This window comes from Neopsephotus bourkii, unplaced genomic scaffold (assembly GCF_033783945.1).
Source record: "Neopsephotus bourkii isolate Nb327-2 ecotype Australia unplaced genomic scaffold, CSIRO-AGI_Nbou_v1 NB_846, whole genome shotgun sequence".
Classification (NCBI taxonomy): domain Eukaryota; kingdom Metazoa; phylum Chordata; class Aves; order Psittaciformes; family Psittacidae; genus Neopsephotus; species Neopsephotus bourkii.
This window is the reverse complement of record NW_026901342.1, coordinates 1,632,695-1,648,799: the sequence shown is the minus strand read 5'-3', so window position 1 is coordinate 1,648,799 and position 16,105 is coordinate 1,632,695. Positions and strand designations below refer to the sequence as shown.

General features: G+C 36.9%; 1 protein-coding gene across 2 annotated transcripts in view; it reads right to left on the bottom strand.

Annotated features, from left to right (window-relative positions):
• LAMA1 (laminin subunit alpha 1) overlaps positions 1-16,105 on the bottom strand; it is a 99,197-nt gene that overhangs the window by 56,799 nt on the left and 26,293 nt on the right. For both annotated transcript variants that reach the window (XM_061356331.1, XM_061356330.1), the window contains exons 4-11: positions 11,910-12,152; positions 8,275-8,454; positions 6,521-6,610; positions 5,940-6,057; positions 4,540-4,718; positions 2,925-3,030; positions 2,270-2,430; positions 154-294 (exon numbers count right to left, since the gene is read on the bottom strand). In XM_061356331.1, coding sequence (XP_061212315.1) covers positions 154-294; positions 2,270-2,430; positions 2,925-3,030; positions 4,540-4,718; positions 5,940-6,057; positions 6,521-6,610; positions 8,275-8,454; positions 11,910-12,152 — 1,218 coding nt within the window. The remainder of the gene's footprint in view (positions 1-153; positions 295-2,269; positions 2,431-2,924; positions 3,031-4,539; positions 4,719-5,939; positions 6,058-6,520; positions 6,611-8,274; positions 8,455-11,909; positions 12,153-16,105) is intronic.

Here is a 16,105-nt window from a genome sequence, read left to right as displayed (position 1 = left end):
TCAGCTGCTAAATGACACTGAAAATCCATTCCTCCGTAAGGAGGCACATGCCAGAATTTGAAGTTAACTTGGGCACATGTCAAAGAGAAATATAGCACATTTTGCAGCTGCCTGAGGAAAGAATATCAGGTCACGGGCATAACATATAAATACCTGACTGATGGGCCATGTTAGGCTGTCACAGACATCAGAAACCCCAAAGCAGAAACACTCTGTGCAGCCCTGAGGATTCCTTTCTTGCAAATTGTAGAATCCTGGTTTACAGAGATCACAGTTTTCACCTTCTACGTTTTCCTGTAAATGGCATATTTGTTTCGCATCAGCAATATTATTGTAACGAACACAGTGAATTAGAGGGGATTCAGGCATAACAGCATTCAGAAGGTTGTAAAAGAAAAGAGATTTCAGCACAGCAGGATTATTGAATAAGACTCAGCGATTAAAACTAAAACAGATTTGAAAATTAATCAGAATTTGACCTTCATCAAAATCTAAACATGCCCTGGGAAGGGCTCTATTGTGAAATTTCAGCACATAGAAGGGTTTGAAAAGCTTCTGCCAGTTTGCCAGATTACTTCTCATCGAGCAAATTTCACCAGAAAGAAATCTGAGACCTTTGGTGGCAACACTACCAACAGTCTCTTCTTCTGGACCATTGTTTGGCATGTCGGGTTTACATAAGACTTCTCGAAAGAGGTAGGCTATGTGCTTTTGTCAGCAGAGTACAAACTCTTTTTACAAACCATGTGAAGAAATTTATGGTCTGAGCTCCAATTCAAAGGCTGAAGGTGACTGCTTTCTATTTGTTAATATCCAAACTTGGGGAAAAATCTCAGGAAAAGGGCCTCCTGACATATTGACATTTTTAAATCTTGTATTTTTACAGAAATAATATCTGTATGCTCTTCTCAAACATTTATTTCTCAGTCTTCAAGATGCACTTGGATCACAAATTTCACTTTGTCTCTAACATTATTAGGCAGAAATTATTATGTATTTCTTAATGAAAAATAAAAACCTTACTCAGTGTCTAGATCTCAAGAGCTATGTTTCACTAAAGATCAAATAATGCGAAACTAGAGTATAAAAAGGAATAGCTTGTACTACTATGTTCACAAAGGTGGCATAGGCTTAGAAGTCTTGTCTCCTTCATTTGATATTTGAGTATACAACTTTTCTTCTTCTTTCCTTTTAACTCTATAGGTGGACTGCTAGCTGGTGACACACCCTGTGATCTGACCTAAACATCCTGGTCACCAGGCTCATGCCCATGACAGCACTTAAAGGGGTCAGTTTCTCATCTAGTTTCTACAAAAGCTTCACCAGTTAGCTGCATTAGCTGATGTAGTGTTACTCTGGGCCAAAATTAGGCAAACTGTTTTATTTCCTTCTTCGTATTTTAATTGGCAGATGGAGCTATTTCTTTGTTCCGGACTCTGGTTATTTATACATTCAGCATTTTGGATCAGATAAATTATGCAAAAGGAGTAAGAAGTTTCAGAAAAATTGTCAAACAAACCACGAGTACTTGGCTCCTCTTCACTGTCATACTTGGCAACAAATACATAAACTATTAGCTAACATTTGCTTCAGAAATTAAGTGTAACTTCTTTAAATATTGACACACAGCTTTGTAATAAAGTTCAGCAGAATCTACAGCTGCAGGATATTTCAAGGCATTTGGATATTTACCAAAAACTAAAGAAGGCTGCAAAACTGCTCTCTGGTTTTGTTTTGGATTTTTTTTTTTAGCCTTTTTTTATGGTTTATATTTTGTAATCGAATAATTAAATCATATTTCATACATACATCTAATGTAATTGTTCAAATAGTTCTTTCCAAATGCATGCTGTTTCTTCACATAAAACAGATGTTATGAACATGTTCTTTCTTTACAAGAAATCTATGACTTTGCAGAGAAATACCAGCTCATCCTTAAATCAAACCCAGCTAGGCATGCAATAATTCTGTGCACACTCATGTGCAGTTATTCACACATGTGCAGTTATTATTTGATTTTAACATCCATTTGGCCTGTTATTATAGAAAATGATTTATCAGCAATATACAGAACTATTCAACATAAGTTATCACATTTTTCAGTCCATACAATAGTTAGTAATTAAATTTTAGGTTGTCAGGTGTACAGTTACACCAGGTTGCTTCTTATAAACAATGATTTTCCCAGTTAATTAAGTAATTTTCCTTATTAAAAAAACAAGTCAATCCAGAGATCTATTTGAAACAAAAATGACAGTTTAATACTCACTTTGCAAACACAAGGTTCTGTGCATGGATCTTCATTAATACTACCAATCAGGCTGCAGTTACAACGCTGGCAGTTTGGATAGCCCCGATACCCGAATGCACAATGATCACATTTTTCTCCTGTGTAACCTTCTCTGCATTGACACTGACCTGGCCGAGCGCCTTGAAAAGCAAAAATGGAGAAACAAATAAATAAGAGTAGGCAGCAGACTGCATTCAAGATGTCTCAGAGGGCGCAAGCAACTTAACATTTCTTTTTTATTACACTCCATGTTACATTTCAGACTTGGCATAACCTCAGTCTCACCATCTACTTTTCATGTTTAGAATACCAGATGCATAGAAACTGCAGCAAAGTTGATTTTGTGACAGCTATAACAGCATTCATGAACAGTGTTAGATCTCAGACCTTCACATTGTTTTACACAGTCAGAAGCTGCCTTCCCCACACAAGAACACATTCAAGGACCTGACATACCGTAAATCCTAAAGGGATGATGTTACGCCTCACCTCTGCTTCCTAAATATTTGCTATTGTTTTGAATTGGTACCTAAGTGGCAGCCCTTCACAAGTAAGTAGTGTTTCCTCAAACTTCAAGATCCAGGCACATAGTCAGATTTAAAGTTTAGAGAAAAGATGCTTCCTGCTTCCTTACCACGCTGTGAGTCAGAATGGTGCTCATCTTTAATGCAGTCAGAACTCAGAGAACCAAACGGGTCGCAGTTACAGGGATAGCAGGGGTGATCCTCATAAGGAGAAACCTACAAAATGAACATTCTCTGTCAAATTCTCACAATATTGACTGGGAAAAGTAAAGTTACATCTGTTTCTTGTCTGGTACTAGTCTGGAACTAGATCACTGGAATTCATATGAACAAAGACTGGAAAAGCTAACATTCAGCAGAAGATCAAGGGACTAGTTTAATTTTATTAAACAGAAAATCAAGGGATTGCAGCCTAGAGAAAACTTAAATGTGGGAACAAAATTTGGTCTTCAACAGCACAAAGGTATAGCAACTGCTACTGGTTGGAAGATGAAGCCTGACACATTCAGCATTTATATTTTTTTTAATGTAACAGCAATTAACCTCTGTGATGGTTTGCCAAAGATTATGGAAATGTTTAAGACAAGAATGGATGCTTTCTGCAAAGATACTCTGTTTCAAAGAGGAAGGAAATTAAAGAAAACCTTGGCTCTGTGTTCAATAGGAGGACAGATCATCTACTCATGAAGATTCATTCTGATTCATGATCTATAGGCTTTGAAATACAAGGCAATACAACTCATATGACAAGGAAAATTTTCTGAATTTTCTTTCAGGGAAAAATTTCCTTTGAGGTGCTTCAGATGCAAAGCAAATCAGTAATGACCTCTAGATACACATTTATTGCCTACCAGTTGATTGAAGACCTTCCTTCAATGCTTCTTACAGCAAGTGAATCAGAGAATCACCAGCTCCAGTTTATTTCTTTGGATGATCTGTACCTGCTGTCTAACCATACACCTACAGACTCAGCCTTGCTCTCTGCACCAATTTATACTGGATTTCTAATGCATGGTTTTTTAAAATATGCATGAACCTGCAAAAGCAAGACCTTGTGGAGCAGAAATATAGTTCAGCATGTCTTGTTATACAGAGACCTCTAAAATTGCAAGAAGTTCATATGTTTAACTCTGTTAGTCACACCTTAACAAATGTCTTTTGCTGTGTTTAGGTCATTTTTCCAAAGAATGACACTTGTCAATAAAATGGAAAGTACACAGGCTCAGGAAGCACATACTGTACAATAATCATGTTGAGTATTTGTTACATCTCATGAGACAAAGAGTCTGATCTCAGTACCATGTAATGGTCCTTTTTAACACTGTTTGAAAGTGGCTAATATAGGATGGTACACAATTTTGGCACTTCTTAAGACACTGAAACTCCAATACTGGCACTTTATAGAGCTTTATCCACAATAGAAATGTGTTTACTACCAAAACATCTACATTTCCACACTAGACCTTCAAGTTTTATCTTCACTTATTCTTCTCTTCTCCAACAACTTGACCTCCCCTCCCACACATTTTTTCAAGCATTTTGTTTTGCCTTGAAAGTTTTGGTGGCATATCAGATATAAAAAAAAACCCCAACCAACCTCTATGGTTCTTTGCTGTTCTGCAACTGATAAAAATATATATACTATTTACAATCAGATAAAATACACATCATCATGTCATGCTGTAATTCACCAAAACATTAGAATGGCACTTTTCCAAATCTTACTTTGTTTGGCCTAAAATATCCATCAGCACACATTTCGCAGTTGATTCCAGTAGTATGTTGAGTACAGTTTAAACATACGCCACCTCCTATGTACTGGCCATGAACATCCATACTCCTTTTCTGATCTGCAATACTCTGACTGTAATAACAATCTTCTGCTTTATTATGGCAGTTGCATTCTGAGAAAGAATGGAAAAGAAATTTGGGGTTTTTATTTACATTATGTAACAGTTCCTATAACTGACACTTTGCAAAAGGGAAAGTATAAGTAGAAAAGCATATCAATCCATCTCAAAAATGTGGGTTTCTTTCTGTTTAACCACACTATAAGCTTCAGCTGTCTTGATACACTGCTTTCTTAGCAAGTAAGCACATTTTAAAACCACTGTCACCACTTTAATAGCACTGTCTTTAACAATATTCTGTAGATCCCATTAAGGCAATCCTGTCAGGAATCATGTCTATAGTGATGTGTGCTAATAGCAATAACTTTTATGTAGTTACTATATAGTTATAACTATTTATATATACTATCATATAATTATTTATACATACTATTTGTTTTTTTATAACTATTAATAATTATATAGTTATAACTATTATTCTTTCATTTTCTATCCTCTGCATTATAGAAGAAAATATGCCTAACTTTTCTCTTATTTGCATTACAGACAAAAGCCTGAGAAGTCAACACTGCCAGTAAACAAGTATAAACCCAATTTAGGTTAGCAGATACTTCAGTCCAGTCATAAACACTTACTTCACAAAAAAGCTGACATTAAGACTTGAATAAATATTTCATCTAAAGAGGACCACTTTTCTAAAGAGACCACTTTTCCATATGCGACTGTAAGTTTTATCTAATAGGTTCTTAACCGTCTGCAGCTCATACTGTGCATTAGCTATGTGAAAAGAGAAGATGCACTAACTAGCAACACATTCAGCCATACTAGTACAACTGAAGTCATCCATCAGACAACCTGGAATGCAATTGGCCAATAAGCAGTTTCTTTCAAAATATTTGTTATCAGAACAAAGTTGTTTATCTGCCAAAATTTATGACCAACGTAAGAAATTTGCATTTCAAGCGCCTAACAAAATGATTGATGTAAATCTGCTCAATTTTACAGGAGCATAATAAATTCCCAAGTCTCTTTAAAAGAAAGAGATTCTGAAACCTTTACTACATGACAGCTTCACTAGACAGGGAGTCACACTGGATAGAATATTTAAAACAATCTTAACCTAGAAGTAGGTTCTCTACCTTTAAACGATCCCATAAAGGCAGTTAATAGTTTCAGATTTTTCTTGGGAATTAGTATGAATATGTATGAAAAGCAACCTCAAACAAGAAAATAGTAAGCCTTGATGAAACAATCTAAACCTCTGTGCACACTTACTCTCACATTTGTTCCCAGCAGAAATGGTTCCTGGTCTCCACGGTTTCTGATGGTAGCCCGGACAGCACTTGTTACAGCTCTCTCCGCATGTGTTGTGTTCACACTGACACTGCAATTTCTAAGAATAAAGAGTTTGCTTTCCTGGAATATTTTTCTAATTGATAATTTAATAAATGTTGCCAAAAGTCTGTCTAATATCAGATTTACTCAAAAAAATATCAAGACCCAGAATTAGCATTGGACTGCTCGACCATGCTGTATATGTATCACCTACCCAGGAATAGTCTTTCTAGAAGAGGAGGGACAAATCTCCTGTGTTGCAAGAGAGATTTTTTCCTGTTGTGCCTCTTAAACTGTTTAAATTCATTGCCAAAGAGTTTATTTTGAGAAAGTTACATTACCGGAGACACAGATATGTTTGCACAGAAAACAATGAAAATTATAGCAAATAATTTGTGTACACCATATCGTAAGATCTCTTTTAGCCTTCTCTTTCTTGGTTCCCTTAGGCAAAGTCTTTTTTTTTTTTTACAATTGGAAAAGTTGTTTTCTGAAAATAAATTAATGAGATTAAAGAATACCTTTGTGATTTCATCCAGGGGGCAGCTGCGAGCATGGCCATAACAAATACACATACCACCAACAGAGATGTCCTTTATTGAATAGTAGTACTAGAGAAAAAAACAAAACAAAACAAAACAAAGTTGAAAAAGAGACGAATAAATGACATTTATTTGTATTTGCATCTTCCACCCTACTCTGGAAAATAAAATGCCAGCATTCAACTACTGTGCAATTTGAAAAATAAATACTTGAAAATTATAGACGTTTTGGAAATCTGCCATTTTGTTATTCATCCCACACACACCATTATTTTTCCTCATTGGTACAAAATATTAACTGACTTTAAATAAGTATGCACAATTCCTCAGCTTCAGGAAAGAGTACCAAATGTAACCTCAGCAAAAATTTACTTGTAAAAAACCCAACCTTTTTCACCCTGTAAGAAGCCACGAAGCATAACAAATTGCTGTATTTTAATTTAATCTGTGGAGTAACAGTACACTTGCTTACAATGGGAACTTTGACTTCCCTTAAAACCAGTCTGTGCACTCATTTCCTGACCAGCTCTTTGCTATTAGTGTGTAGGCAGTGTATTATTCTATTCAAATTCTTAGCTTAAATATTGGTGATACAGCAGAGTACAGTCCATTAATATTGCCAGGTGGTGAGCAAAAGCAACATACATAAGGAAAGGATTTAATTTTCAAGGCAAAGAAGAGGCAGGAAATGACCATCTGGGTTCAGTTACAGCTGCAGTATCAGCATGATTGGCCAGTTTGTATCCTGGGAAACATGCACTCCCGGGGAATGAGAAAGAAACATGTTTTGAGGATACTTCTAAGGAAAGAGTTCAGGACTCCCAGACCTAACAACCCTACAGTCATCTGCTTCAGGAGGACAAGGCAGCCCTGGGTGGTCATACATGCTGACTTCTGGACTGTTATTTCTTTGAAGGATCTTGAAGATGGAGCAAACTAGCTTCTTTGATTTCACACTTTCTTATGCTTTTAGATTTTTTATTGTGTTTAGTATTTTATGGTGGGGTTTTGTCATGTTATGGGCTTGAATTTCAAAAAACATTCAGGCACTTATCATGAATTGTTGTCTTTAACTTCGCAGAAGAGGAGAGAAGAAGGTCAAGGCTGAGAAAAGTAGGACAACAGAAGCAGAACTGTTTCTCACTGAATTCCCTGCTTCATCGGCTTTTATGTCTGTTTTCTTAAAACTCACAGTGTATGGCTCACAGCAGCTGTGTTCAGCTTGAAGTTGAATGAGACCAATGCTAACCAAATGCTACAGACAGAAATAAATATCTAAATGTAATATAAAATAAAGGTGCTGCTGAACACTTAGAAAAGAGCTGCATCAGCCCTTTTACAAAACCAGGTACAAGAAACTAAACACAACTGAAGAAGAAAAGGTACTGCAGTTGCATCAAAAGCAACCTCAGGTGACATTTCCATCATCCAAACCAATTTTTTATTTTAATGATAAAGCATTGTAAAAATTTCCTAGCATAAATGAGATACACAAGCAAATAAACCAAAAAGCAAAGAAATAAAAAAAACTATCTCTAAAAAGCGTATTTCCAGAGTTGTTTCTGATGAAGTATTGTTGTTAATAATGTCAAAGGGAAGGCAAGAATTATTTAATAACCTATCAAAACAGCTCTGTGAATGTCAAGGCTCAAGAACTGTCTTCAGCTCAAATAGATCAGAAAAGGCTTTCCCATCAAGTCATACTGAATACCATTCATGAGGAATCAGCTTACCCTTCTGGTAACAATGGGGTCTAGTTCTTTAGGATCATTATGGCTGAGAGTCATGAGATCAGCATTAAGAGTTCGAATGCGCTGCAGTCGCAGGCGAATGTATCGTGCAGAAGTAAACTCCAAAAGCTTTTGTGAAGGATCATCAGCACTAGGCCTACCGTTGATCAGTGACGTGTGAATCTAGAAAGAGACACTGGCTCAATCATATACATAACCACAACAATAAACATCTTAGTGTGAGAATTAAAAACATAGAATGTAAGCTTGTTTTCCAGCAACTCAGGATGGTGTGACGTTAAACTACCTGGAATTCTTTTTTTTTCCCCACCCTCTACTTGTAGGTAGAATTCCCGCTTCCTGACTCACAGAGTTCCAAAACCACCACTCACAGCACAGGCCACAGCCTCAAGTCTCCCGGACATTCATAGAGATAGCATAAAGGTAAAAACTAGTCCGTGGGTTTCCTTCCTCTTCCTTATTGAGATGGAGCATGTAACTGGTTACAGGCACAGTTCTGTCTTTACAGATTTCTCCTCTGCAAGTTGTAAAGATCGCATCACAAAACCCGGTAAGGTGCACATGCCCAATCTGCGTCATTAATCCTCTGCTTCTTGGGGACAGGGCTGCCCAATCAGCAAGGACTACACGACTGATATGAGCGCACAGTGGGAAACCACAATACAGATAACTGAAAGCAAAGTGTTGCCATCACAAACCAACCCATCTGGCCTCCATGTTTCTCCCACAATCCTAACTGGCCCCACTGTGATGGCTTCTGGTATCGATTTGCACAACTTATTCTGGCAACAGCTCCTTCCTTCTCCCCAAAGCAACTTCAGAACACACAAGGATTTAGTGTTGTATGACCATGCAGTTCCTGCACTGTTTAATGGAAGAAACTGAAAAATAAGACTGTAAAGGCCTCATGCAAATGTTAAACAGTTCACTCGGTATCACAGCAAATAAGGAATCATGCTTTTGGCTTGTCAGCTACGTTTTAGAGTCCATGACATACCTTCAGTTATGAAGAGTAATTTTGTCTCATATGCTACTCTTTATAGTTTCAATTTTGTCTAGTACTGTCAAATTGTTCCTCTGAAAATGTTTCTAAATATTACATAATTTTGTTATTATTTTAAATCTTAATTTTGTAGTGGAGCTACGGCTTCCGAAACAGTAACTGTGGTATTTCAAAGACATACAGAGAGTAGTAACAGCGTGCACACTCCCAATATTATAATTTTGGCATTTATGGGCTATTACTTTTGCTTCTAAATATTCTAATATTGTGTTCAAAGTAGTCTACAATGTGTTCAAAGAATGTCACTTTTCTAATGGTCCATTCAGAAACTACCCATCACCAATTTTCCAACTGCAGAATAATATTTATGAGACAGACAACTTTTTCCAGGTCTGAACCTACAAATTAACACCACCTTATGTAATACTCAGCTCCCATAAAAACACAGGGAATTCTTCTAGTCCACTTCCTACTTTAAAGCAGAATTTAGTGGGCTTTTCTTAGATGATTGACCAATCTGTTCTTGAAGACCACTGTTGGTCGTGACGTTACAATCCTCCAAGGCAATCTATTCCAGGCCTTTCTGGCTTTATTGTCAGAAATCTCCTAACCTCTAAACAATGTTTTCCTTGTTGCAATTTCAGACCACTTCTTCCATCCCATCAGACATTCAGAACACATTCTTCCTCCTTGTACCCATGTTTTATACAAGTGAAGACTGAACATGCCCAACCCATCTCAATCTGTTCTCTCTAGGCATACCACGTGCAAAATATTCATTCAGAAGTCGTATTCTGCTGGGAACTACTAGACAGAATTGTTGGCCAAATATTCAAGTATCACCACACTACTTCTACTGGAAAAATATAATATATATACACACACTCACTATAGACAAACGCAACTTTATTACAGAGCACAACATCCTAGCTTATTAAACCTTAAATACAGATGTGGAATTTTCTGGACTCAGTGCTATTTTTAAAACAAAAAGAGGAGGACCTAACCATGGCATTGGGAGTTCTAGCGTGTTGTATCTCCTCTTTATCACTTAGACTCTAGAGATTTAAGGATCCAGAAAGGCCTCTTAAAACCAGCTGGCCTTACCTCCTCTGTGACACATGCCATTGCATTTTCCGTAGTTTTGCCTAACTAAACCTCTAATTCTCTGGTAATATATATTCTCTCTACTCATGAGTAGTGCCTTCAAATGATGAAATATGAAACATTATTTACATTTTAACTCCAAGGTTATTTACTGGCTTGATCAGGATAAATTCTGTAATACCGTACTATAATTCTGTAGAGACAAAAAAGAAATCCTTCCCAGCAGGAAAAGGAAGAAACAGTTGGTATAGGAACTAAGACACTAAGGAAGAAAAATACTTTTTCTCCATGTACACTGCTGCACTCTCATATATTGCTTACATGTGGCTTACATACACAGATATATTTGCACTATTATGTTTTTGGCTTACTTGTCCTCCATAATTCGAGACCATTTCCAAAAAACTGTACTTTAAGCCTTGGAATTCATCATGAGCACTGACTTCACTACATGGATTTCTAGAAGCAGATCTCCAAGCAGTATAAATGACACAGACAGCAGAGCTTACAGTAGAGCAGCTACGCCTCTTCAAATCTGTGAAAAATCTAGCAGCCAAGCTGACAAAATGTCTGATATGGCAAAAAAATGCTATTAGTAAGTGACATCTACATTTAGACATTTAGATTCTTCTGATCTGTGGGATACATGCTTACAGCATTGCAATAAACATTTGATTAAACTGAATGGGACTTGATGTAACCAAATTTTTCTGTGTTTTTTTTTTTTTTTCTTGCTGAAACATCATTTTAAGTTTATGTGAAAGTTTGACACACTTTAGCCCTTAGCTGCATACACTCCATTCTTTTTTTAGCAAAGAAATCAAAACATATTTGCTTCTGTTATGCTAAGAGTTACTAGCATTCTCCATGGGATAACACTGCATTTATTATCATGGCCTTACATTATAGCACACACAATGGAGTAACCGCTGGGTTTAATGTATCATTTCATTATGTGGCTGACACTATGTAATAAATTACACAAGTACGATGAATAGTTTGCTAAATGGAAGAACAATCAACAGTGAGGTTGCAAAACTCGTAGCTCTTTTAATTATGCTACATCCCTGAAACAATGCCAACACTTGTTTAGGAGTTCCAGCTGTGCCAAGCACTTCAACAGTGTCTGCAGCTTTATCTCACACAACCAGGTGCTCCTTACACAGGGGTTTTCTTTATTAAATGAAAAACCTGACAAAACATAGAACTTCTGTTATAGTCTTTCAGGATAAAGCAACTAATAATTCACAGCTAATAGCTATCATCAAATCATCTGGAGAGAACAAAAATGTTTAGTAATGGGAATACATAGAGCCAGAGACATGTTTCATCCTGACATTTAAAAGTTTGCTATACTGGTATATGGTGCAAAAACAGTATCATTAAAGAAGGAAAATAGATTATCTGGTAGTGCTGAAGGCAATGAACTCTGTAGCTGTAACCCAAATGCCTTCAAACTGCTATCAGTCCATGTTCTTACAAATAGCAGGCTCAAAAACAAACATACCTCTCCATGTTCCAGAGGAACTAGTCTGGAGTAATAGGAGGTGCAGATCACTTCATCATCTCTCTTATAAGTTGGCGGCCCAATTCTTGGTGTAATATTATAACGAGTTAAACATTCAGTATCACTAATTGCATAGTACTGCCATGGTCTGAACTCTGTGCCATCTATGGAGCGTTCCAAAATCCAGTTTCCAGGTCGTGGAGCATTAGCAGCTTTGATAATGACATATGCAACTTGAAAGACCTAAAAAAATGCAAGAAGGAAATTTTAACACTTCATTATGCTGTCGAAGACTGCTAGAAGCCAAGTGGGTAACAAATTCAAATTTTAAAAGCAGTATATAGTTTGCCTGGGAAGTGGGTAAAATTTGGTGCAGTGACTGGATAAATTTTTGCACAAAGTTTTGACAAAAGTCCCGTCTAATCTTTTATTAACAGAAACATCTATCATTTTTTGCCCAAACTCTGAGTATTACACCAAATCATTTGTTTATGTGACTAAAAAAGACAATGTATTCCATACAGCATTCTGTGTAATAGCTGAAATCTGCATGTACACTGCATGTTTCAGCACTACTTGTGTCTAACATTCTTTCTATGAGAAATTGTTATTTAGCTTCACTGCACCACTGAGGGCTTCGAAGAGCTAGGTTGTTGGGGTTTTTTTCTATTTTCAGAACAGCTGCAATCCAAACAACTCTTTGTTTCAGATTTTAGCTGGGAGTTTAATCCCCTCAGCAACAGCATTTCTGATAAGCTTTTTACACCCTATATTAAAGCTCTCTGTACATTCCATTTTCACTTTGTGTTAAAGTTATTTAAGAAGACTATTTAAAGACACTGCTGAAAACACGCAGAGACAAATAAGATTAACGTGACAAATATAAGCATGATAACCTTATTTAAGAATAGTAGCTTCTTTAAGATGCGCACTTTCTAACCTATATAGGCATCGACTACTTTTTTAACAATCCTGAGTCCAAAGTGAACAGCACTGTTCAGCACTCCTGTGAGTAGCCAGGGCAGTAATTATGTTTATATCACCTTTTAAATGACCTTGTCATGGCAGACAGATAACCCACACTGGCCCTCAGCCAGCCACAGCATTAGACACTCACACTGAAGTGCACTTACTGCAAAGCTGTATCTTCTTCTTTACCCAGTACCTACTACATCCCCTCATTTTAAAAGGCTGTTTTTGGAAACTTTTAAGACTTCCATTTGAGGAGTTTAATGTCTTACATACATTACAGTATCAAGCCACATTTACATGAACGAAAAATGCTGTATTATTCAACCAATCTCAGAGGTATGTATTCCCACCGTTGAGCAGACTGCCTGGTCAGCTGGTATAATTGTAACTCCTGTGTGCATGTGCAGTATTAATACTATGTTGAGCTCCAATTTGGCCACAATCAGCAATTTGAGACATTTTAAATTTAAATTTTTTTTGAGTTTTCTTACTTTTTGCAATACTGATTAAACCAAGAGCAAGAACAGCACTTGCCACATAAGAGCAGATTTTGATTTTGTCAAAGGGGAAATAAACACACAGAGGTAAGTAGTAACTGCATTCTGTGTGCAATTCAGGAAACTACTTTTGAAACAAAACATTCTTTAAGTGAACAGATTTGCTTAGGAGATCTTGCAGACATGAGAAGGGAAAAAAATGGTGATACTTATCTTCAAATGACTTGCTAGTTTTAATACTTAAAAAAAAGTTAAATTATCTCAGCTCTGATTAAAATCAGATGTAACTTAAAACATGATATTCACTTAGTCTGATTTTCCTTTCAGGCACTCCAGTTTTATCCTTTGAGACAACAAGCATACACAAACAGAACATTTCCAGTTGTTTCAATAAAAACAAAAAAAAATTTTACACAAACTGAGGATTTTGTTCACTGACTTTTATGACATTTCAACAATGCAAGTAAAAAAAAAAAAAAAGAGAAGTCTGCTCACTGTTTAGTCACAGCCTTGCAGTCTTAGAAATAAAATTTCTCTGAGGTATGCGAATCCTCTGCTGTCCAACACAATCTTAAAATTTCAAAGTTAAGTGAATACCAAGAATGATAATCCAGCTGCCATGAAAAGAGTGTCTTTTACATAAAACTTACATCATCTGAAGTAGATGTTTTTAAAGGGAAAAGAACAGAACTCAGGCAGACCCCAAGTCAAGCAACAGTATTCCTTACATGTATCACTGATTCAGCCAGTGGCAGTTGAGTTATATGCTTGTTTCACACTGAGTCATATTATCCTTTTAAACCTGAAGACACTTGTATGTGACACAAGTCACTTGTATGGGTATCTTCTCCATCACAGCAGAGAACTGCCAAAAACTATTAAAACTAGGAAACTTTCTCTGGCTGAGCTCCTTTGAAGTCAATCATTTCTCTCAACTGCATAAAAGATGCAAGACTGGAGTCTCATTTTTTTTTTCAGTGCTAACGTAGGGAATTTTCCTGAAAAACTCTTCTATGACGTCTTTTATTTATTTACTTTTCCTCTCTGCTTGCTGTCATCAATTAAACTACTTCCCTACTTATTACACAGTCGGCTGAACAACAAATGATCAACTTTTGATTACAGTGAGATTTTTCAGGACCCATTATAGTCTGCAGCTGATGTAGCTAGTTTTAAATCCAGTTCCAACTAGTAACAATGAGCTATGTTTCATCAGAAACTAACTGCAGCCACTGCTACAGAAATAAAAGATATTCACAAGAGTATGCAGGCTAAATTTATTTTAAATATCAATTTGGTTGGTGAGCGGGGAGTGAGGGGAAAAGCCAGTTAAAGATAAAAACTTTCACAGCCACTGTGCACGTATTCAATGCACAGTTCACTAAGCTAAATCTTTTCAAGTCAATGCTTTTCCAGAAAAAGTACAGCCATGTTTGGTACTGAAAACATCTAGGAATTGTTTTTTCCCACATTCCTATAGTTTATCAACAGCTGAAATGAAGGTATTTGAAACTATAAACCCAAAAGACACATTCCAAAATCAGTAAATGGTTCCATAAACATTTGCATATGCAAAATGCAGCAAACCACTGCCTTCCTTTCCCCCAGTCCTCTCAACTCTTGCCCATTTACACAGATAGCCCACGGGTTCCCAAAAATATTTCACACGTAAATTCACAATATAATAAATACCAGCAACACCAGGAAAATTAGTCAGTCCTTGAAGTAATATAGGTTAAACAGAAATCAAAGGACTTTGTATGCATGCTCCGGCAGCCAAGAAATCATAAGAAAAACTATTAGTAGGTGTTACATTCTCAGGGATTCTGTTCCCTAGCAAGGGAATTAAACTGGCGGAAGGGATTAAGGTGTTCCCAGTATCTGCAGGTGAAGTTGTTTTAAGGAATGTCAGCAGGTAGGGGTTTCACAGACCTCATATCCTACAGCTTCTTCAACCCCAAATGGATCTGAGCCAGGAGTTCCATGTAATGCAAGTTTGATTTTCCAACATTCTTGGAGCACTTCTTCACATATTTTACTTTTATAAGTTTTTCAGGTTTCAACATCACCAAAGGCAGTTTCTTACCATTTTCCACTCCCAGTGCCCACCAGTCAGCCACGTGACAAACTTGACCTGTGTGTCAAGAGCTAATGATTTGTATACTTTGACTGTATAGCTTTCCCAGAACTCATTTCCTTACTGAGCTACAAGGGTAAAAAAGGGCAAGCCTAAGCAAGTTACCAATTCCCAAGCAGCCATAGATTAAAAGCGTCATTTTACAGGCATTTCAGCCCTCACTCTAAAGACCAGCCAAATAAACTAGCACTGAAGAACCTCTTCTTTGCAGCAGCAATACCAACATAGCAAGTCACTCCTGCTTTATTTAGCTTTTGTAACAACCTTGTTTCCCTGAATGCAGATCCGGCAACAGCAAGTGCACTGTTCTTTAAGCACATTTATGAATGAATCCTTCTGCTCATTCATCAGGAAATTTTGCACATTTTTATTTTCAAGACTGTAAACTCAGCCAGCAGTGGCCACACAGCAGACACTAGCCAAAAGCCCCCATTTCCAAGGGCATGGCCAGTGCTCTACAATCCACACAGGTACATGCCCTGTTAAGCAGTTTTCCTGGTAGTCTTTTTGGATACAGACTCCCAGTTGTAATTTTCAATTTACACAAATGCACGCAACAATAAGGGAAGATTCTGCCTTTTCATAGCTAT